Raw genomic sequence first — 22482 nt, 5'->3', positions numbered from 1 at the left:
TCCAATGGAGGATGAATGAATTAATTCACTTTTTTATAAATGTGTAAAATCAATTTCATTTAAATGTATGGGTAGTAAAATGGCCCAGTTACTGTTTTTCATTGCTGTTCATATTTTATTTCTACTCATTTTCTCTAAGGGAAGGCTGAATCTGTTTTACAAATATGAGCTATCAATGAAAAGCTATGAAAACTGTAATAAGCTATTGATTCTCAACAGTGCAAGGTGTCCAATAACACTTTAACAGCAAGAAAATAAAAGGAGGAGGTTATGCAGAAATACAGTATACTTTTTTATGTCATTAGGAAAGCACTCGCACTCCAACATATTTGTGCATCTGGACTGAGTGAGTAGAATATAAAAAATACAGGACAGCAGTGAGAAAAATAAAAAACAATCAATTCACATGTATGTCTTTTTTAAAAACGGATACACCTATAATAGCATTTACAGAATTACTATTTTTTTATTGGTGGTGGTGTTGTGAGAAAGGACACCAGTGAAAAACCGTCCTTTCTGCAGAATGAAAGTCATCAACTGATGGTCAATCAGAGCCTGGCACCATTTGGCACTAATGAGGTTTTTTGTCTCTGGCTCGCACTGCGATCCTTGTCCAGCTTTGCAGGGTTGTAGTAATGCAATGGCTTATAAGACCTAAACTAAAAGTTACAGTTTCAGAGTTTCAGTTTCAGTGAAAAGGCATCCCTCCCTCTCCCTGGGGAGATAGAGGGGGATTTGCAGAGATACAGTAATGCTACACAGCCAAGGTCTTCTGCAGTGGAAATCAATGCCTCGTCCTATTTTTGGGAGGGAATATTCACTGTTATTTATCCTAAGAAAACCAGCAGTACGTTTTGTGGCCTTTGATGTGCTGCTCATCAGCTCATGACGAGCTGGTTGGACTGTTGGTCGCCACGCTGGACTTTAATATTTTTTTCTCTCATTTTTAAGCCTTTGTATAGATATTTTTTGCGGATGTCCAAAGCTGGAACTAAATCACCAAATAGCTTCCAGTTTATCAGGAGAGGAGGATGAAGTTAAACGTGTCCCAGGTAGCAGGAATTAAATGGTGTCCGGGAGGTATTTCCAGATGTTTATATCCTGCTTTTGCAGCAAGCCAGTTTACTGAAGGATTGTTTGCTCCTGATTCTGCAGCAGCAGTGGTGGTGATACAGTTTTCGTCCCCCAGGGTTTAATCACACAAAGACACTCCATCCTTTAACCCAGAAAATCTCTTTAGAGGTTATCAGCAAAGGCACATAACCCAGAGCTCATAACACGTTTTCCTAGGAGCTGTGTGGAGATTTGAGAGCTGGGTGGAGTACTGAACTGTTCCCATCACGTCAGGTGTCAGCCAGCAGAGCAGCTTTCTGGGTCTCTTCCACTGGTGCCCGCTGTGACTGCCCCTTATTAATCCATCCCTGATATAGCGAGGAGGGCGCGATGCGTTTCCTCTCTCACAGCCCCCTGTCTGCACACATTTACATCTCAAAAAGGCAAATAAGTGCCATTAGCTGCCGCACTTTAGTCTCACTCTCCAGTCATTAACTTGCTTGTGCAGCTCTTAAGAAGTAAAGACAGGGCGAGAGATTGATGATTTCTGCCTCGTCGCAGAGGCCAGGCTCTCCGAGCACACTTCAGGTCAAACACTCCAGCACTCTCAGAGCTGCAGAGGGCACAGCCATCTGGCGGCCTGAGTGACCTTCAAGAGATCGATGGGTGAACCCGCCATTAGCAATAAGGGAGGATGATTGTAGTTCTGAAATGCATTGTTAGAGTATTCATCATGCATTGAGGTAGGAAACACAATCCTGAAAAGCAAGTCTCCTAGGACTGGATGGATTTTAAACAGTGAAGATGAGTCCAGACTGCTGAAACAGTACTGTATGTCTGCCTGCCTTTGGGAATTAATGATTTACTACAGCGAGAGTTTTCTGCTTCCTGGGATCCATGATCGACCGAACTGGAGACTGCGGCCCTGAAATCAGGCGACGAATTGCGTTAGGCCGTAGTGCGATGCTGAGCATGCACCAAATCTGGAAGAGCAAAGACATCAGCCTCACAACCAAATGCAAAATGGTCCATGCTATTGTGTTCCCTATATCAATGTATGGGTGTGAAAGGTGGACCCTAAAAAAAGCTGACCGAAAGAGGATGGATGCTTTCGAGCTATGGTGCTGGAGAAGACTGTTACGGATACCATGGACAGCAAGGGTCACCAATAAAGAGGTTCTGGAGTGCATCAAGCCAGAAATTTCGCTTGAGGGAAAGATCTCCAGACTCCGGCTCACTTATTTTAGTCACGTGATGCGATCAGATTCATTGGAGAAAGCAATGATGCTTGGAATGGTCAGTGGAACAAGAAGACGAGGCCGCCAAAGAACGCGGTGGCTCGACGCCATCAAAACAGACACTGGCTTAGGCATGGAACAGCTGAAAGAGAAAGTCCAAGACCGGAAAGCGTGGCGAGAGATGGCCTATAGAATCGCCAAGAGTCGGATCCAACTGACCGGATAACATCATCACAGCAAGAGATTTTCCTCATCCATTCTTTTTTTTTTACATTTCATGATATACTGGAGGGTGGCACAGTAGCGCAGTGGTTCAGCATTGCTGCCTTGCAGCACTGGGGCCCTGAGTTCAGTTCCTGGGGTGCTATCTGAGTAGAGTTCATTAACTTCTGAGAAAATGGCCCCGGTGCAAGTGTGTGTGTGTTTGTGTCTGTGTGGGCCCTGTGATGAACTAGTGTCCCACGTAGGGTGTATCCTGCCTTGCACCTGTTGCTTGCCAGGATAGACTCCAGCTCCCCCACAACCGTGTATTAGATAAAGCAGTTAGAAGATGGATGGATGTATCATATGGAACATATTCTGCTTTACAGCAGTTGCTCCAGTCTAGCCAGCTGTATGAAAGGGAACCAGCTAAATCCAGCAGAGTGCACTTTTATTCTGTATTCCTTTATTTTAACAAGTATGTAGATTGAGAACAATTTCCATTTACAACAACTCAGAGATGTATTCACACTGCAGGGCATTTACTGGGGCAATCTGAATGAAGTATCTTGCTTAAGGGTGTAAGAATAGCAGTCCACAATGAATTCAAACCTACAGTATGACCCTCTAGGCCAGAACCCAAATCTCTGCTCCACACTGCTGCCTGCAGAAACACATCAGCAGCTTCACAAAATACATTAAATAAACAGTGCCATGGTCTTCTTCAGTTAAACTGACTTTTCTTGTAATGCAAGAATTATATTGAATCATGCCACACTTGTGGTATACAATATCTAGGATGGGGCAGCTGTGTAGTTGTTCAGTGAATTGTTCAAAACAATTCCAACTGTCTTGAGAGTTCACTGTCATATCACATCTTCTCAAAGCTGTCCTCTGTCAGTACATTTCCTGTCTTGCACCACCTAACAATTCCGATTCTGGACTCCTGGTGCTGCTTCCATGAGAGTGATAACACTGCCATCTAGCGTGTGCTATGTGAATTAGCAAATTATGGAGAAGGTTTCAATTGTACAAAAGAAGTATCCATTTCTGATCAATATAACCAAGACCATGGCTTTTACTGTTATGTATTATGTATTTTTTTATTTAGACTCCTTTAGTTTACTTGTCTGCAATGGACTGTAACTGTAATGGGAGAACAATGCATACAGGAACACTATTATTTATAAATTTTAAAAACATGTGAGAAAGTACTATGAATAAAATATCTAGTGTTCACTGAGACACCATTGCATAAATTCAATATTTTTTTATATGTGATCTCTTTGGGAAGGGTGTGTTATATACTTTTTTTTTACAATTATTTATTCCAATTATTCCAAGGTAACAATCAACTTTTCTCCTTTCAGTCTTTTTCAGTACAGTATACCCGTTACTACCTGGAGAGGCATAGACTCCTTTCCTTTCAGCACAATAGTCTGACATTTTGCAATGTCTGTTCCGTTATTTGTTGTTTTAGAACAAAAGCTCAGAAAATCAGAAACTCCTTTTATGGGAGTGATATTCGCGGGTGGGTTGTTCTGTAATTTCAGCTAACAACATGAAGGCTTAGGTTGGTGTGGGCTGAAAGACTAAACCTGTATTGCACATATTGTACAATATTGTTCAGTTTAACGGAGTGTGAATCTGTGCAAATTAATCATTCTAAACATCTGCTTTTAGCCCTAGAACAATATTTACAAGATATGCAGGTATTGAGAGAGGATAAAGGGAGCATGGATCCTTTTGTTGTGCAAAAGGAAATTGCATGCATAAACGATTGTTTAAAAAATAACAAAATACAGCTTAGCTGTACATCAACCTATCTTGAGGATACTCAGATCGATAATTTCTCTGGGGAACTTTGTATGCAGAGATGGTACTGGAAGTGATGGTCTTTGCATGTAGGGAGTTATTTTAAAATGTATTTTTATTCACTACCTTTGCTACAATCGCCCTTAATGGAAAAAGGCCATTTATTACACCACGGAATAAATTAGTTGCATAAGGAGAGCTGAGCTTTAAAAATGTTCTAGCTCTTGGACTAACAGATTGGTGTGGTGACTTGAGTTACAAAGAAATGTTAGTGAACACTAAATATACTTCAGAGCTACTTATGAAGTGCAGATTGCATTCTTCTCTTGCTTCTCAACTTCCTCAGACCATAAAGTGCATCTATACATTCACCTTAGCGAATGTGTGGTAGTGAGAAGGCTTCATGCCTTTTATGAAAATGTGTGAGGGTATACTTAAGCTCCATTAAAATTTGGCAATTTGCAATTCAAAGAGGGACATGTAATGCTTACTAAGATAGCTTGAAGGAGGGGACATGAATGTGGATTTGAACATTAATTGCCATGAGCGCACCCCGATTTTTACCGGGAGGTGCATTAGGAACAAAAGATGCCACTTTCAAATCCTCTGGATTTACAGGAAGAAGGGATGAGAGCTTTTAAGATTTTTTTAGTTTAGGTTATCAGATTCTTTTTAAGATCATAAAACAACGGATGGTACCATTTTCTTACAATAGCACAGAGCACTGACATGTCAATGCATTCTGATGTCCGTAGCCTTACCTTTTTCTAATGAAAAAGATTTACCGTATGTGCCTAACAGTAAGAACCTTGTGCACCACCATAAGGGAAATGAAATAAACTAAAATAATCTTTGATTTTGGCTCTACTACTATAATGATTAAAGTTAAAGGAATATCGAACTTAAAACTTTAAAAGATTTTTTAGAAAATGTTTTTAACTTAAAAGATAAGATTGTATTTTTTTTTGCTGTTTTTGTCACAATTATGGGCTCGCAAACTGTTTGTTATAATATTTTAAGATTCTGAAAAAGTTTCCGTTTTCCTTTTTTCTTTCAAGTATAGGTCATCACACAACATCCAGTGCAAAAAAAGAAATGTAAAGCTAACAAATTTTACAACCATAAAATGATTATGACTTTTTAATTGCTGGAACATAAGATAAAAACATGGAACAGATGCCTTTACTTCAAGGAACAGAACAGACTTGAAAGCATTAACACTTTTTCACCCTCAACAACCTTTTGGAGAGCACAAAGTAACCCAAAACCATGCTAACAAATAGGCAGCTGTGCACATCCACATAGATCCGTGTAGTTCCATCTAGTGTAAATAAAAACACTTTTTGACCAGGATATCACAGCACTGACACTCAGACATGACAGCTCTCATCTTTACTCGAATAATTAACTTGTACAACCTAGATAATGTTTTTTTCCCGTTAAAATTTCCCACATTCTACCTTAAGTTTTACTGCAATTCCCCAAAGTTCCTTACTCCTTACTTTTGATGTCTGTTGGTAACTTTAAATGCCTCAGATTAACTCAAAAAAGCTTTCAGATAGTACACCCAAATTTAACAAGCTTGACATGCAATTGTATTTCCAAGATACTTGTAGATTTTTTTAAAGCAAAATGCAGGAAGTATATCATTACTTGCTTTAATTAAATAAGATGGCAATAAATATTAAATAGCTCAATAAGTGCCATGTTAATTCTCTCTTGTCCCTATCAGAATTACACCTTTGAGACCTCTGTACCAGGACAAAATGGACAGCTTATAAACCCGTCTCTTTCATGTATCCGGATTGAAAATATTGAAAAATAATATTCAGTGGAACAAAACAGAACAGCTGTGGAGTGTACTGTAGGTTCCGTTACCACCAATGAATATTTCACATGGTTCTGGTCAAGTTTCATGGAAGATAAAGGAAATGTTTATGCTTCTTTACAAAAAGTTGCAAAGACGTTGGGAGCAGCAAATTCCTGTTGCTACGTTTACAGTAGAAATTCTAAACAAGTAAATGCCTGTACAGTGGAAATACGTGAATGATCTAAACAACAGTCAACAGTGATCAGTCAGAAGGTTAGAAGGACAGGATGGTCTTCTGGATGATGTCAACACATTCTCTGATCTCATCCTCCTTGATGATAAGGGGAGGGGCAAATCTGATGATGTCACCATGAGTGGGTTTGGCCAGCAGCCCATTGTCTCGTAAGCGCACGCAGACCTTCCAAGCATCATAGTCTGGAAACAACAGGTCCATATAAATATAGTATTATTGGAATAACAAAAACTTCCCCTTATAGTACACTAGGGAAATTGAACTGGTCTGCTAAAATATGGTCTAATATTTGAAACTGCTTACAGCACAATCCTGCGTAAGAAGGAAAATTAGAGCTATGAACCTCAAGCAGTTCCAAAAAATGTTTACTATATTTTTTTACATTTAACTCTAAAAATTCAAATGCAATAAAGATGTCAGCTGTGACTGCATCAGATGAAAGGCCAAGATTAAATGGAACAGTGGGGGTTGCTGGGGTCCATTACACTTCCTAAACCCAACTGCTTTTAACCTGTTGACATTCTTCCATTGCTGCACAGGCTATGTAGGCAACGCGTTCTCCTTTGATCACTCCCACAGGTATGACCACAATGTACAAAATATGAATTCTCAAACAGGGTGGGTACAGTTTTGCCGGGATTGTCCCTGCATGATAATCAAAATGGCCCATAATCTAACGCACTGCTAGATCAGTGTACTGCTGTAGAAGTTACAGCTTGTGCAAATCCCCTTCAGACGAACTGCAGCGAAAGCAGTAAACTCACCCGTTGTTTCCTTGATTACAATGGCATTGAGAAGGCCTTTTCCTCTTACAGTGGTCACAATGTCATTGGGCAGCTTCATGAGCTCAGAACGAAGCAGCATGCCCATCTTTTCAGAGTTCTCCGCAAGCTTCTCCTTTTCCAGAACCTGCAGATTGGGTGTAAAAAGTCAAACTCTAAGAGCTGGTGAATTTGGTAAATCTGAAACTAAACTATCAACAAAACTGCAAGATGATTATGCATTTTCCAAAAAAGAACATTCATAGGCCTCAGGAAGCACATATAGCAACAGACGTCAGAACCTTGTACTGAAAGAAACACACCTCAAGGGAAGCAATAGCCACACGGCAGGCCAGCGGGTTTCCTCCGTAGGTAGATCCATGTTCACCAGGCTTAATGGTCAGCATGACCTCATCATCACACAGGACTGCTGAAACCTGCATTGACATGGTATAAAACTTAAGACTGACAACTGCGGGGGGGGGAAAAAAAGGGATAGTGGACCCTATTTGCTATAGCTCGTTTAAATGGATCAGGCAGAGTTCTATGCTCCTAGCTGGAAATGAGAACCATTAATGTATATTTCCAAATAGCATGCAGGACCATGCCTGCTAAACACGCAATAAAAAAAGCTGTATATTTTCTCATGCGCCAGATCACTTTAGAAAAATGCTTGCTGAAATGTTTGCAGCACAGAACAATAACCAGTTAACTCCGAGTTCCATCATCAGATATGTAAATGCTTGGAACATCTGGTGAAAATACATTTAGCTAAATTCAGTCAGTTGGCTTTAGAGTTACCACCCAGTCTTTAGGACAGACCACTGCCGAATATGAGAGACTCACGGGATAGACTCCTCCAGACAGCGCTTTTCCCAGCAACACGATGTCAGGACGCACACTTTCGTGATCAACAGCCAGTCGGCGCCCTGTCCGGGCAAGTCCTGTCTGCACCTCGTCAGCAATTAAAAGCACCTACAGTCCAACAATGGAAAGGAAGCTTCAGTATCAAGCCTACGTCTCTTTGCATACATTTACCTCATGACATGAAGAACAAAAACACTTCAGGACCTTACAGACTAAAGTTGGCTGTTATTTCGGTTGAAATGTCATGCAGGTAAAGAAATCATCAACATCTCAGTCATTGGGCAGAGTATAACTATTACTAGCATCCAGAGATCTTTTTTTCCCTTCTTTCCCTCCAGGGAGTTCCCACATCTATTATTCTTCTAAAAAAATAAGCGGAACAGTTCTTCCTTCTTCCAAGGAAACATTGGTCTTAATAAAGAAAGCCAATGATGATGAGGTCTGTAAAAACTGTGTGAAGCAGTAAAAGCCACCCCCCTGCATCAGGACAGACTCACGTTGTGTTGAGTGCAGAGCTCCCGCACTTTAGTCAGGTACCCCTCGTCAGGAACAATCACCCCGGCCTCCCCCTGAATGGGCTCCACCATGAAAGCTGCCACATTCTGATCCTGAAGAGCTCGCTGCAAAACGGAGACCATCCCCTGTCATTAACCGGCTGTTTATATACCCAACCACTCACTGCAAGAGTCCACTGGCCTCTCGCTTTATTCAAGGCTGGCTTTTCCAGATTACCAAACAAGCAATGCTTGTAAAATGACAAGAGAACAGCAAAAATGGGAATAGAACTTGAAATACGCTCACGGTCTCTACTTTGCAAGTCTAGATTAGGTAGGACTAGCATGAACACCAGTTAGAAGAAGGTCAGCAAGTATCTGACAGACTTCTTGCTGTAGTTGAAAGAGACAAGAACCCTAAGTGCTAAACTTACTGGAAAGGCAACAATTCTGAAAGGAAAAAAAAAAAAGAGGGAAATAAAACAAATCCCAATCTTCCGCAAGCCAAGCAAAAGCAACACTGCTGTGAAACATCACTCCCACAGCTATGGTATGAATCTTAGTCTGAGCATGAATATCTCCCTTCACCCTGCATGATGAATAAGGCCAGACTACAATCTACTGCCAATTTTGTGTCTGCTGTTGTGATATACACTCGCAATCAATGCTACTTATTTTAACATGACAAGACAGTGTTAATAGAATTTAAAAATGAAACCTACCTCCAGTGCTGGGATGTCATTGTAAGGGACGAGTTCAAAGCCTGGCATGTAAGGACCAAAGCCTTCATAACTGCTAGGATCCGTGGAACTGGAGATAGCTGCTAAGGTACGCCCCCAGAAGTTGCCGACTTTACGAAAAATAAAACAAGACATCAGTCTGATTGCAAAGTTCCTCTAGTCACAAAAAGACCTCTTCACTGCGTTACCCTAGACTCCATACTCTGCAAAATGAGTGCATTAAAGATTAACTAAATTTACCGATTATCAAGGATCTAAAAATACTGAAACAGCTGGTATTCTATCTGCAAGGAGCTGCAACGCAACAGACTGTAAGGGAGATTTGGGAGAGAGTGCTCATTTATTCTACCTGATGAAAATCAACCATGAGCAGGAAAAATTACTAAATAGCTCTTGCCATCTGTTGTGATAGCATTGGATCAATTCACAAGTGTGCTGGTGGTGTGAACAAGTCATTTTTGATGTAATTTTACAATTAAAAATTAAATATAAGTATGTTATGTAGTCTTTACAGTAAAAATAACATTTTCACAGTATACAAATTCTGTATTATAGAGCTCTCCTTAAAATGTTTCACTAATTGTCAAAATATGTCTTCCTCTCACTTCTAACATCTATGTTCTATAGGCTGTATTCTTGAAACATTTCCCAGCATGCTAAACGAGCACCCATTTCTTCTTCAGTAAGGGATACATTTTCAGGATACTAATCTACAAAAAGATGCGAGAGCCTGCTTACTTTAATTCTGAAATGTTAGTAGTTTCTATTTTCTAATTCAAAAAATGGGTGGGGAAATTAGTGTCATGAAAGTTTTAGGAAGGCAGCAAGCCTTTTAGAAAGATAAGAAAACTACAGTGTATTAAGGTTTTCAACATACCTGCAAAAATAATCTTTGCTTTATATTTTGGAATGTCCTTCACGGTGTATGCCCACTTTCGAGCCAGTTTGCACGCAGTTTCACCAGCTTCCACACCTTTTAAAAAAAATTTAAAACGTACATTTATCTGAAAACCATCAAACAGTGCAAAAAACAGACTCTTCCGCCATATCCTGTCAAGGGCATAACTCTTCCTTTGCAAGTCTAGATATACATGAGGGCATAGATGAGGCACCAGATCAGTTGCAAGTTCAGCATGTTCACGGAGCCTGTGCACGGGCGACGCGTACCTGTGTTCATGGGCAGCACCTTGTTGTATCCAAAGAGCGAGGTGATGTACTCCTCATACTCGCCCAGCACGTCATTGTAGAAGGCCCGGGACGTCAGAGTCAGCTTAGAGGCCTGCGAGTTCAGTGCCGAAATTATCCGAGGGTGGCAATGGCCTTGGTTCACAGCACTGTAAGCACTGAGGAAGTCAAAATACCTTCTTCCTTCCATATCCCAGACATAGATTCCTGAAATGATTTCACATACAAAGAATTTTCACTGTAACTGAACCGAATACACTGGTCTTCAACACGTTTAATAAATGAAGGGAGTACACTCCAAAACACTTATCAGAGCTCTCTATCAGATGCACAATATCTAGCAAAACCTATTTGTTCTTATTGTTTCCAGGTGAATTAGTCCCAACCCCACCCACACTACTCCCTATCCATAAAGCCACAACATGTCTCAGCTTTGATTTGCTACCCCAACACCAAGATCATGCAAAGCTGGGGAATTACACTGTCACACCCTCAAATTATTCTACCCTAAACATTTAAAGCAAAAGGGAATTTGAGACTGTCTCACGAGATTTATCTGGTACCAAGAAGCCTCCCGGAAAGGTCAATCCAAAGTCCACATCCACAAACACTGCTGGCTATCAGATCCTAACATGTCGAGCTCTCTGGCCTTAAGAGTAGGGCTCTGAGATGTTGGATGATCCTTTTGCTTTCAGAGAACAAAATGGAAGTCAGTCACACTCCAGTGTCCTTGCAGTTACCTCGCTTTTCTCTGAAGCAAGAAGTTTTCCAGCAGAGGCCACTGCAGCTGCACATCAGGCTAGCAGCCATATCACCCTGCAACTCACAACTGGCAACCCACTGAAGCTAAGCAGGTGTGAGCCTGGTCAGTACCTGGATGGGAGACCTCCTGGGAAAAACTAAGGTTGCTGCTGGAAGAGGTGTTAGTGGAGCCAGCAGGGGGCGCTCACCCTGAGGTCCACGTGGGTCCTAATGCCCCAGTATAGTGACGGGGACACTATACTGTAAACAGGTGCCGTCCTTCGGATGAGACGCAAAACCGAGGTCCTGACTCTCTGTGGTCATTAAAAATCCCAGGGTGTTTCTCGAAAAGAGTAGGGGTGTAACCCCGGCATCCTGGCCAAATTTCCCATTGGCCCTTACCAATCATGGCCTCCTAATAATCCCCCTCTATGAATTGGCTTCATTACTCTGCTCTCCTCCCCACTGATAGCCGATGTGTGGTGAGTGTTCTGGCGCACTATGGCTGCCATCGCATCATCCAGGTGGATGCTGCACATTGGTGGTGGAGGGGAGTCCCCATTACCTGTAAAGCGCTTTGAGTGGAGTGTCCAGAAAAGTGCTATATAAGTGTAAGCAATTATTATTATCTGCCTGCCAGACTGACAACAGGTAATACATGGACCTACACCATTATTAGACCTCAAGCAGGCTCTCCAAATGGGCCCGTACCTTCTCCACGCTCCAGGGCAACAGGGAGCGGGTGGTAGTTGTGTGCGCCGTACTTCTCCTCGCGGGCGTACACCTCCTCCGAGGATAGAGGGGGATCCGTCCTCTTCTGCTTGGAAGCGGCAGAGGAGACGGGGCGGGAGGCAGCGGACAAACCCCGGCCCAGCACCGGCCCGGCCCGGCACACACAGCGGCTCAGCTTGGACAGCATCGTTCACCCTCACCTGGACTGAAGCTCTGCAGCCAGAAGGAGAACAGCACAACTGCATAACAGAAATCAAGCTGCCGTACTCAAGGAAAGGATGAAATCCAAGACACAGAAGTGCAGAACCACGTGCTTCACAGCTCCAACATTTCTTTCTTTTAGTGCAACAAAGAAAAAGAACTGCAAGGCCTGTACTGGTGGCCTTTGTATGAAATTTCATCTGGTCAGCAGCAACAAGGACAAACCCTGCACAGTAATTGCAACGTGGCACTTTCTATTCATGTCCTTCACAATAAAGGTGTTGAACACCATCAATCTATAACTCCTAATTAATCACTAACTTAAAAACTTAAGGGTTTAAAGGTTCACTCTTGCATGAGTTCTGCCTCAAACAACTTTCCCTTTCCGTCTGTTTGAAACAAGTGCCCTATGAACTCCTTTCAGCAAAGACGGACATCACATGAACATGTCAGAGCCCACTTTACCATCTGAAACATTGTTTTGCACTCAGTGCCCCCAGACTAATCAGTTCATATCTTTTAACACATGGCCATTTAGTTTATCCCTATGCGTAACTTTCTCATAAACTTATCTGGAACAGCACCTTTCACATGTATTTTAAAGTGTGTTTGGAGAACTGCACACACAGCACTTAATAATGCCTGAAGGACATCTCCTGAGCTCTGCATTATGCTATCAAGTAGTCTCCTGAATGAGAACAAACTTCACTCTGATATCGGTTACATAATATAAAAATACTGACAGCGTCTGTGCTCTTTGATATATCCATTACGTGCTTTTCATTTAATTTGACTATTTCCTTAAAAGTTACATACAAAACAGAATTCAGTGAACATGCCATTTCCACTTCTCCATTCCCAAATCCTACCCCTAGTACGGATACAAACCTCTGGATAAGAAGCTGAAGGGCATCTCCTGAACTGCATGCCAATAACTACAAATACCTTTAACACAAACATTTTGCAATTAAATCAGCAGAGATATGACACGGTATTACCCACAAAACCGTCTGAGAACGCTTTTATGCTGTTATTTACATGTTAAATGCTACACAGTCATTGTTTTTGGCTCCTTTTAAGTTCTTGAGAGCTATAATGAGAGAACCATGTAACAGCACCGTTAATAGATTTGAAAAATAAAGTACTCAGCCCCATGAACAATTAATATCCACATTTTTAAAGTGTAAGCTTTTAAACTGCACAGAAAATTATTTTTCACACAGCTCAGCTCTAATGGCTTCGAGCCATTACAAAAGTTACAAAAACTGCTTTTGAGTCGGGTAAAATATTGGCAAATCAATTTAAATAAATTTAAGACACACTGTCTAAATAATACCTTTCAAACCAAGATGAACTCAGTGATTCGAATCAAATACAATCCGACTCTCTCATGTGGCGAGTTTTCCTGACTGAAAGGTGCACTGGAGATCTTCCCAGGTTTATTATGTCCTGGCCCTGAGCAAAAATAAATATTTGATAAGTCACTTTAACCCTGGTTAAGTCTGAACTGAAAGATGATAGGCTGCATCAGCATTGGCCTCCCGTTACACACCCCCAGCAACAGAGAGAGGAGGCTAATTTAAGACAGGGTCAGACAACATGCGAGTGTCACCTCCACTCAGAACTGGACTTGTCAAACTTAACAACAATCATTTACCTTTTTCTTTTGTAACATCTTATCCTACCAAGGGAAGGACCTGTATCCATTAACACTGAAAAAACTCATCATGACACCACGTGGACCCACATATCAGAAATAGGACCTGGGCAGTTACAGACTTTAAAACCCACTGTGGTAATGACTTTGTATACTGTACAGCTCGAACAAGAATTACAAAGAAATTGCTAAAAAGCTGCTACTGCATGCTTCTAAAGTTACGATCCAACTTCCTCAAGATGGCAAAAGATCCTAAGATGTTTTAGTGGGATGATCCAGAGTATACAATTCTCCAGGGAATGTCTGCAAAAAATCAAAGGCATTATTTTGGACAAAAAACTCTTGATGAATTAGAAATTCATCTACAGCCACAACTCACACTCCTGGTCCCAGAAAGGTACAGCACAGCAGGTTTTATAGAAAACTAAGAAAATGGCTAATATTCACTTTAAACCATGCAAAATCAGGCAGCATGAAATTCAGAAGCCCCTATACCGTGTGAGGAAAACTCAACAAATCAGAAGTCATTTTAGATACAGATAAATGTGTGAGATAAAGATAAATGTTTTATTTTGTCATCTGCCTCGATCGCTCCATCCGTAACACAAACCTTACAGCAAGAGATCTCATCTTAAAATCAGGACAAGCTGTTTTCCAGAAAAGAGATTGCAGGTCTTTATTCATTTCATGGTGCTTTCGTACTGAAAGTGAAGTCAGTTCCAGCGCTGAAATGTTTTAAACCGAGTCTGTGTTTGTCTAACGGATAACATTCGGAACGAATAGAAAGTGCTAAAGCCATCAGACTTTCGAGTACTAAGCTGTAGTAAAGGCTGGCACAGCTCGTCACACTGTGCAGCTGAGTACGGCCAACTAAAAAGCCAAGCCTCCACGTGTGAATTTGTGAAAGTTAAGATGAATGCATTTGGAAAATACAGTATATAGACGGGTCAGTTTAGAGACATGTAGACAGAACGTTTCAAATCCGAAGACACTTAACGCTGCAAGTGAAGATAGCCATTTGTTATCTCCATCCGTCGATAGAGAGCTCATCTACCGACGACCTACATCACGGAAAATTACTGCATCAGCAGGCTCTGTAAGCCTCCTACGTCAAATCCGCACATGAAATAAAAACAGAAAACGTATAGCATACACTTATAACTATGAACAAACTGAATACAGCTATTTTTCCCTCTCTTATGTTGCATTTTGGTTATCGGTCAATTCAAACTAAAGCAGTTAAGTAAGAAACTAAAAAATTAATTTGACAGTGGCACTTACTAAATAAGTTCCTGATACCTTGTGTTCGTATATCATTCCATCTGTATTAAATACCTTAATATGCGATAGGGGTCCTGTTGATTTGTCAAATCCACAACCTGAAGTTATACCACTGACCCGCACCCGTCCAGTTCCGCCAGTTTTTCTAGTCTCACTAAGACGCCGGCTCAGAGATGACGTAAGACGCATTTTTGCGTGATTTAACTGTTTAACCCCTGTTTAAAATACTGTACTTGGCTCGAAAAAATATTGCTTGTATAGTTTTAAGATAGAGAACGAAGCTTACTTAATCACGTAGACCTTTCTCCGTATTTTTATTATTTTTTCTGCAGATGTATACCTAAAAAGGGAAAAGAACCACAGGGGTCTGAGTAAACATGGGGTTAAGTTACACGCGTTACCTACAGAAAATTAATAATTGAGACGTTATTTGCATGGTTCACTTGATTTTCCCATAATTAAGAAAAATCTATATTTATATATTTGAACTGTTTCTTCTTCTAGTGATAAGGAGAATGTGTTGTTCTAAAACACAAGGTAAAAGAAAGCACAAGCATTCACGCACGTATTTAGGTGGACGTTAGTAAAGTATGATGCAATATACAAATGTATTGCACAGGCATAGTCTAATTACAGAAACTATCACTGTGTTTGTAGTTCTCAGACTCTCTGACATTAAGAATCTTTCTTCGTAACTTTTCATCAGCTGCTATCATCTTCCCCCCGAGAGCTGTCAAAATAATATTCTCATTAAGAATATAAAGATTGCGTCTAAACCGAGATAAAGAAATACCCATACTTTCACAAGTCTTATTATATAAATATTAATCATATATGTTACATTTATATGTATTCGTTGCATAGTATTTTTAAATCTACAACAGTGATTAAAAATAAACTGAGTTATTAGCTCAAGGCTGCGAAAATGAAGCATTTTAAAGTCCACAACATTTTAAAAAATGCGGGCGTGAATAGAGGGTTATTATTGTAGTTGTTTTGCTTTCTTTACTTGTATGTAGAGGTATGATGTAAAATTATTGTACTTACATAAATTATACAGTTGTCTCTGGAGAGGTGTCCCAAGCTCAACAGGCGCTGTTGACGTCACCGAGGTTGTGTACATTAGTGATGCACTTAAAGGGGCAAAGTGTGGTAACACGTAACAGGTGAAGCCGAGTTATTGATCTAATAAGTTATTGATTCGCGCACAAGGGGAGCCGCTAGGTGTTACACTGTTAGCATTTCGAGCCCTATGCTGTGCTGTCTTGGCCCTTTTGTTACACAATATTCCCATGAAAAAAAAAAATGACATGTAACATCACAAGGATCTTAAACTTGCAGAATATATGCATTGTTGTGTTCTAATGCAAATCTATTAATGACCTTGAACTTGCAGAATATATGGATTGTTATGTTCTAATGCAAATCTATTACTAAGTATTCTATATTTTACCGAATTGACTTTTAGTATTCTTCATGGTGTTTTTACATCTTACTGTATGTTCTGTAATTTTGCATTCATGGGAATGAGATCATCTAGATGGGAAAAATTAGAAGACTACGCATGAGGCTACGCATAAGGACAGCTTCAATCAAAACACGTGAAAATCTGATGCGACGCATCAAAGTTAGTTCCTAGAAATTATAGTGTACTTTGTACACCGATTTTGCATTTGAACCTGGAGGTATAGAAGTTGTTGTAACTATGGATAGTGCTGATTTCTAAGATATGTTTGCTGTTGGTTCCGTTGTGATGCAATTTTAAGTCTGCTTTGATTGAACAAGGACAACGCCGCAGTGTCGGAGCCAGAATAGGAAGATTATACTGCACTGACGAGTAAGCCTCACTGCATGAGTTTAAACTCAGGGTATAATCAACGTGGAAAGTGCATAACATGCACTTGTTAAAGCGCACTCTTTTACAACCCTTTCTGAGAGTCATTGGTCACTATTCGTTGTACTGAAACTCCATTTTAGCTTTATCATTCATCCACTCTTCTTGTGGACGCCGTACAAAGTGGATTCCGTACAATTTATAAAAAACAACTTATATATGACGATATTTCAAAAAGACAATATACATTTTTATATAAAACATCAAGAGGGTCTAGGATATAGTTTTGTTGTGGTCGAACCTTTCCAATTGTAGTCGCCAACCGCTGTTTTGATTTCCCTTATCGTCTAGTGAAGAAAGTGACCTCTTGTTGTACTATGGCATCCTAGGTGTTATTTAACGACTACTATGAATAAACAAAGCTCCAAAAGCAAAGGTAAAAAAAAAAACTCGTCACATCTTTGACATGAAAGATTCCTTGACACAGGTGTGTATTGTTTATTTACAATAACTCAGTCATTGTTACAGTTTTTCACAAATCCTGTTTGATATGTCAATAGGGTGTGTTGATGGTACAACACAAAGACTTTTTCGAGATCAAATTACAAATCTGTGCAGTACCCTGTTGTCAATCATAAACTCGTTCTTTCTGGGCAATGAGCTCCCTCTTGTGGTGAGAATGGTCTTCACGCGCTCCTCCCCCCCAGTTACACGGCTTGTTTTGAGAATATATTGAGTGTTATACGCAAATACCAAATAAAACCAAGACATATCCTGATGATGATCTGTTGTAGTAGTTTCAATTTCCCCCACGATCTTTAGTCGAGCATCTTTACAATTTAATTGTAAATACGTTCCATCGTAAGAAAAACTATTACTTCGACAGTTTTCCATATACTCATCTTCTGGCGGTTGGTGGCCTTTAATTTTGATAAATATTTGCCTTTTTACAATTTTTTTTACAGAAAGACAGGCGATATAAGCCTCGTGGAAGATGGTGGGGGACATAAGTGCAGTTTCAATTATTTCAGTCACTTCCACTTGTTTTCCATTTAAAAAAAAGTAAAACGATATGACTTAGTCGGATTTCAACACGAGGCTTTCGCCTTATGAAGATGTTTTTGTAGGCCTATTAAATTCGACATTTTGTAACAATAGGAACAAGGTACTAAATGACGAACCTGCTGAAATGTACTGTATCCGTCAGCAGATTTATTTATTCCTTTCGGAAACAGCACGATTAAATCCCTCCTTGGTCCCGTAGCAGTTGAGGAAAAAATATACAAGTCCAAACGGTGTAGACTCCATTCAAAGAATACTGTGTGTAGATTGTATTATTCTAATCCAGTTTGTGACTGTCCGATCACAACTGCTTTTGCAAATCCCCTAAATATGATTACAACAGGGAAACTGTGTTATCCGATAGGGGTCAAGAACCACAGTACAATTTTAAAAACAATAGTAAGCATGCTTTAGCAAAAAGGTAGTAATTACATCAGAACAATTTCCTTCCAGTCAAGGGTGTTTTCTGGCATTAACTAAAATTTTAAGACTTTAGATCTCATGATTACAGAGCAGCACAAGTGCTTACTTAAGAAACGATTCAATGATAGCGATTTGCGGATCGAAGTAACTCCTAGTATTGGATTTTTTAAGATACACATACAAAAAGTTAGACTTCATTTTCATCAATGTTATATATACATTTATATATCTATGAACAATATATAACATGTCCTGTCCGACAAGTCCTTGTGTTTTCTTGCAACAGTTTAAAAACGTTTTCATGAATGCGGGGAGTAAAATGTTGGTTGGAGGTATCCAGTGTGCAGAAAAGAATTCAGAAGACCCCCTGTGGACGACAGTGGTACTGCGCCGGTTGCATGGAAAACCACGTTCCCAGGACTAAAAGTGTGGAAAGTTTGGAAATTAATTGTACCTGACCCAGAGGGGCCTGGGCTCGAAGTGACCCGGGACAATGAGTTCGTTCCGGGCTGAATTGTGCTGTCAGCCCCTGGGTTTTGCTTCTTCCACTTGGTTCTTCTGTTTTGAAACCAGATTTTGACTTGAGTTTCAGTAAGACTCAGGGACAAAGCGAGGTTAAGGCGCTCACAAACCGACAGGTATCGTGTCGCCCGGAATTTATTCTCTAACGCCACCAGCTGTTCGTATGTGAAAGCAGTCCTGGCCCGTCTAGGCTTGGCACAGCCGTGATCAGACCTGCGTCGCTTCTGCTTCGTTTGGTCTACATCGTCGGTGGCCAAACTATCAACATCGTAGCTGTTGATGTCTCTTTCCTCGCTGTGTCGCTCGAGTGAAGTGACGCTTTCTTGTCGTGTTAATGATGTCCGCTCAGAGTCATCTGCCTTGTCACAACCTGCCTGGCCATTCCGGTCCTCTCCACCTGCAGGTAAAAAGCTTCGTTGCATTACATGTAGCGACACAAAATCGCAGGGTTTATTTGCACTATGATTCAAAATAATAAAACGAGTATGCATAAACGGTAATCTTAGTGTTTTCTACAATAATTTGGATGGGGGGGGGGGGGGTTGTGCCAGTGTTAGCTAATGTTAATGTTAGCTAAATGCTAATTAAATATGACAATTTTTTACTTTACATTCATTGTATGTGTTTTTCAGAGAATTCGCTACTGTAGCAAACTCATTTATTTAGGACACCACTCTCGTCAACTGGTTACGGATGCTGGGAAGATCAAATCTTCTGCCTCGCCTATCAAGACTGCTCCAGGCTGGGGGGGAACGTTTTGCGCAATGTCTTAAACTAGGACTCATAAGGCCTGGTCTGAGCTTGTGAAAAATGCTCGTGTACATTTCTGAATAATTGTACGTACAACTGTGCCGACACACAGCGTCTGTAGCACTTCCATAATACAGAAAGTCTCAAATGCTTGGTCTGATAATCGTATTGATTCAAAACAGCACAAATACATCCAGGAACTGAACTTCCTTTGCAGTTTGTTAGATCATCATAATAAATCTCTGTGATGGTAATGGTAAAATAATTCAAGCCGATTTGGATTAGATGGGGTAGGGGAAAAGGGAAGGGGTCAGTTCAGCGATGGCGATAGTGGAAAGGTATAGTGGTATAGTAATCCCTAAATTATTTATAAATCAGAAACCGCTCTAAATGTCATGTTGCGGAAAGCAATCCAGACCAAATCCAGCTTCACCATCTACCCCTGACGTGCTAATGGAGTTTCATATTTGGTGGCAGATCGATAAATGTCATCTATTAAAGGTAAGTTTTAATCGAACAATATTTAGGATCAGACATGGATGGGGTCTGAAGTTTGTACCTGCAAGCTGTTCGCAGGAGATATGCAGGAGGCAGTAATGGGATATCGATCAAAGTGAGCGGAGGCATCCTCAATGGGACGATTTAAACAATTACCCGGCCTGACTGTCCCAGTGCCAATCGCACTGAAGGTACAACTGAACGCGAGTTCTTTAAAGGAAATTCTGCAGCAAAAATAGGAAGAAGGTCACGTACGAGCAACCAGCGTTAATACACGAGCATCTTGAAATTGGTCCGATAAATATCAAAGACTGCTAAGTCTAATAAATCGAAACATAACCAAAAGTATTCTTTTCCTGTTCAAACGGTATAATTACTAAGTGTCTTTTTAGTATTTTAAGGGAAAACAATCTTATTTCCTGTTGGGGGCAGAGGGATTTAACAATTCATTACTATGATGAGAAATTGACTAATTTCGTAGAGAGGATTGCAAAGAAGCAGGAATTCTTTAAAAAAAACTATGAACGACAATAATGACTTATCACAGTACTATATTCTGTAGTATGGCAACTATTGTTATTTTGAGAGTTTTGTGTTGTCCCCTGTTCTTTCTTACCCGAATCCTTGTCTCGAGAAAAGGGGTCTTCGTTAGAAATGAACTCTGCGGGTCTTCCCAAACTTTCCCTCTCGGCTGCGTGTGAAAACTTCTCTCCGGGTGAAAAAGAGATCGGTTTCTTACTGGTGAATTTGTTCGGATCCAGGATGTCTACAATAGAGAACGATATCCTGTGACAGGGTGTCATTGTGACCCCACGGTCCTGGTACTCCAGCATAAGATTGGAACGATACAACTACCCTTTAAAGTCACACTTGCAAGCAACTGTTTACAAAACGTAAACTTGTATCTTCTTTTCAGCGTCTTAGAAAATCTGCCTTCAGAGATGCGCGGGGTGTTTCAAAGCCGTTGGCAGGCTGTCTGCTCTGTCAGCATAGTGTTCCTCTTCTGACACCGCCGTCCAGGAGTGATCAGAGAAAGTGGAGCCTGATCTTTAATCCGCTCCTGTCTCCCAGTGCGCCGCTGGTAAAGGTCGATTTGAAGACGCGGTTTCTGTTGTCCACGTGGTTTGAATCAACCAGCTACTAGCACCCAGTCAAGATGCTTGTTAATTAGCCTTAATCAGTGAATGCTGTACCCCGCGTATTGAGGCTGCACCTTTGCCTGTTTCAGAAAACGTTGTTATTAATTTATTTTGGAATAGTTTGTCTTTTTCCTCTAATCTTATCCGTTGGGTGGTAATGGTGGGGGTAATCGATTAATAGGTTTGATCTTTTTTTTCATTGTGTGTTGCACTTCTTTTCTTGTACTGTATATCGTGAGCATACAGAATAGTTATGTAGGGCTTAAGCTACGTCGAGATAAAATACATAAAAGCTAAATCAAGACTTGATGACTGTAGTCAAAGAAACGATAACTTATTTTCCTTATGATACAAGAACAGCGTGTGCACAGCAGATGTTTATAAATAATACATATTGATCAGGCATTCGTCATATACAGTATAATGTACTATATAATATACTATATTTAATATATAATGCATACATATATACTATATAAAAACAGCAATCTTTGTGAACTAATAAAAATGAAGAAGAAACACTGAAACACATTGACGTTATTTTGACTATTTTAGTTTTAAATTTGTGCTTTGTGCTAGGTTGGGACTTGAGTTATCCGTTTAGAGGTTTTTTAATCCTTTTTGTTTTAGCATCCTGCTATAGAGTGTGTTATCAGGCAATTTACATTTTGCAAGTCACAGAAACGTAGAGGAATCAAACCCTTTGTGAAGATATTGTTTATAGCCATTAAGTCCCATTAATAGTCTTTATTGGACCTGTAATTACTCCATCAGAATTTAAACTTTTCTCATGCATTACTCTTTAATTTCAAGTTTTCAGACCGAGTTTAATGTGCTGTCACCAAAGTGCCTATGCACCTTAAAGAGCTGTTGCGGCTCTTTCTACTACGTCGTCTTTGTAAAGACCGAAATGTAAACTTCCTGACCCATGCAGTTATACAAGACTTTCTATTACAACCAAAGCGCTGATCGTCGTCCGCCCTTTCCTCTAGGGTTTCAGGACAGTAACAGTTTTTATTACATAATCAATTAATATATTTAGTTGACCACTGAGATTTCTGATTATTTAAAAAAACGAGCTTGCTAATATGTTTGGACCCGGAACTTTTGTATAATGAATTAATTACTATGTGGTCCCAGTGCATTTTTGGCTAACTTTTATGAACTGTTCATAACACCTCACTGTCTGCTGGCATCCAGGGTAGTGCCGTGTAAGTATGAACTT

The 22482-nt window shown here is 40.3% G+C and overlaps 2 protein-coding genes across 6 annotated transcripts; both read right to left on the bottom strand.

Moving 5' to 3' along the window:
* Positions 1 to 5418: 5418 nt before the first annotated feature.
* On the bottom strand, positions 5419 to 16189 carry oat (ornithine aminotransferase). 5 transcript variants are annotated; one of them, XM_088635144.1, is made up of 11 exons: positions 15084 to 15191; positions 13428 to 13546; positions 11870 to 12103; positions 10400 to 10624; positions 10110 to 10205; positions 9215 to 9342; positions 8496 to 8618; positions 7978 to 8106; positions 7455 to 7568; positions 7135 to 7279; positions 5419 to 6552 (listed from the first exon to the last, which is right to left on the bottom strand). In XM_088635144.1, exons 3-11 carry the CDS (start codon positions 12075 to 12077, stop codon positions 6392 to 6394), a joined length of 1329 nt encoding a protein of 442 aa, XP_088491270.1. In that variant the 5' UTR covers positions 12078 to 12103; positions 13428 to 13546; positions 15084 to 15191; the 3' UTR covers positions 5419 to 6391. The 5 variants fall into 5 exon arrangements, with proteins under 5 accessions (XP_088491270.1, XP_088491272.1, XP_088491273.1 ...); XM_088635146.1 differs by lacking the exons at positions 13428 to 13546; positions 15084 to 15191 and adding an exon at positions 16077 to 16189; XM_088635147.1 differs by lacking the exons at positions 13428 to 13546; positions 15084 to 15191 and adding an exon at positions 15316 to 15337.
* On the bottom strand, positions 15312 to 20921 carry LOC148661418 (NK1 transcription factor-related protein 2-like). The gene is made up of 3 exons (XM_088638176.1): positions 20735 to 20921; positions 18808 to 19267; positions 15312 to 15369 (listed from the first exon to the last, which is right to left on the bottom strand). Exons 1-3 carry the CDS (start codon positions 20919 to 20921, stop codon positions 15312 to 15314), a joined length of 705 nt encoding a protein of 234 aa, XP_088494302.1.
* Positions 20922 to 22482: the final 1561 nt, after the last annotated feature.

The sequence above is a fragment of the Lepisosteus platostomus genome, chromosome 6 (assembly GCF_059453375.1).
Source record: "Lepisosteus platostomus isolate fLepPlt1 chromosome 6, fLepPlt1.hap1, whole genome shotgun sequence".
NCBI lineage: Eukaryota > Metazoa > Chordata > Actinopteri > Semionotiformes > Lepisosteidae > Lepisosteus > Lepisosteus platostomus.
Note: the sequence above shows the minus strand (reverse complement) of the source record. Positions and strands in the feature narration are given on the sequence as shown.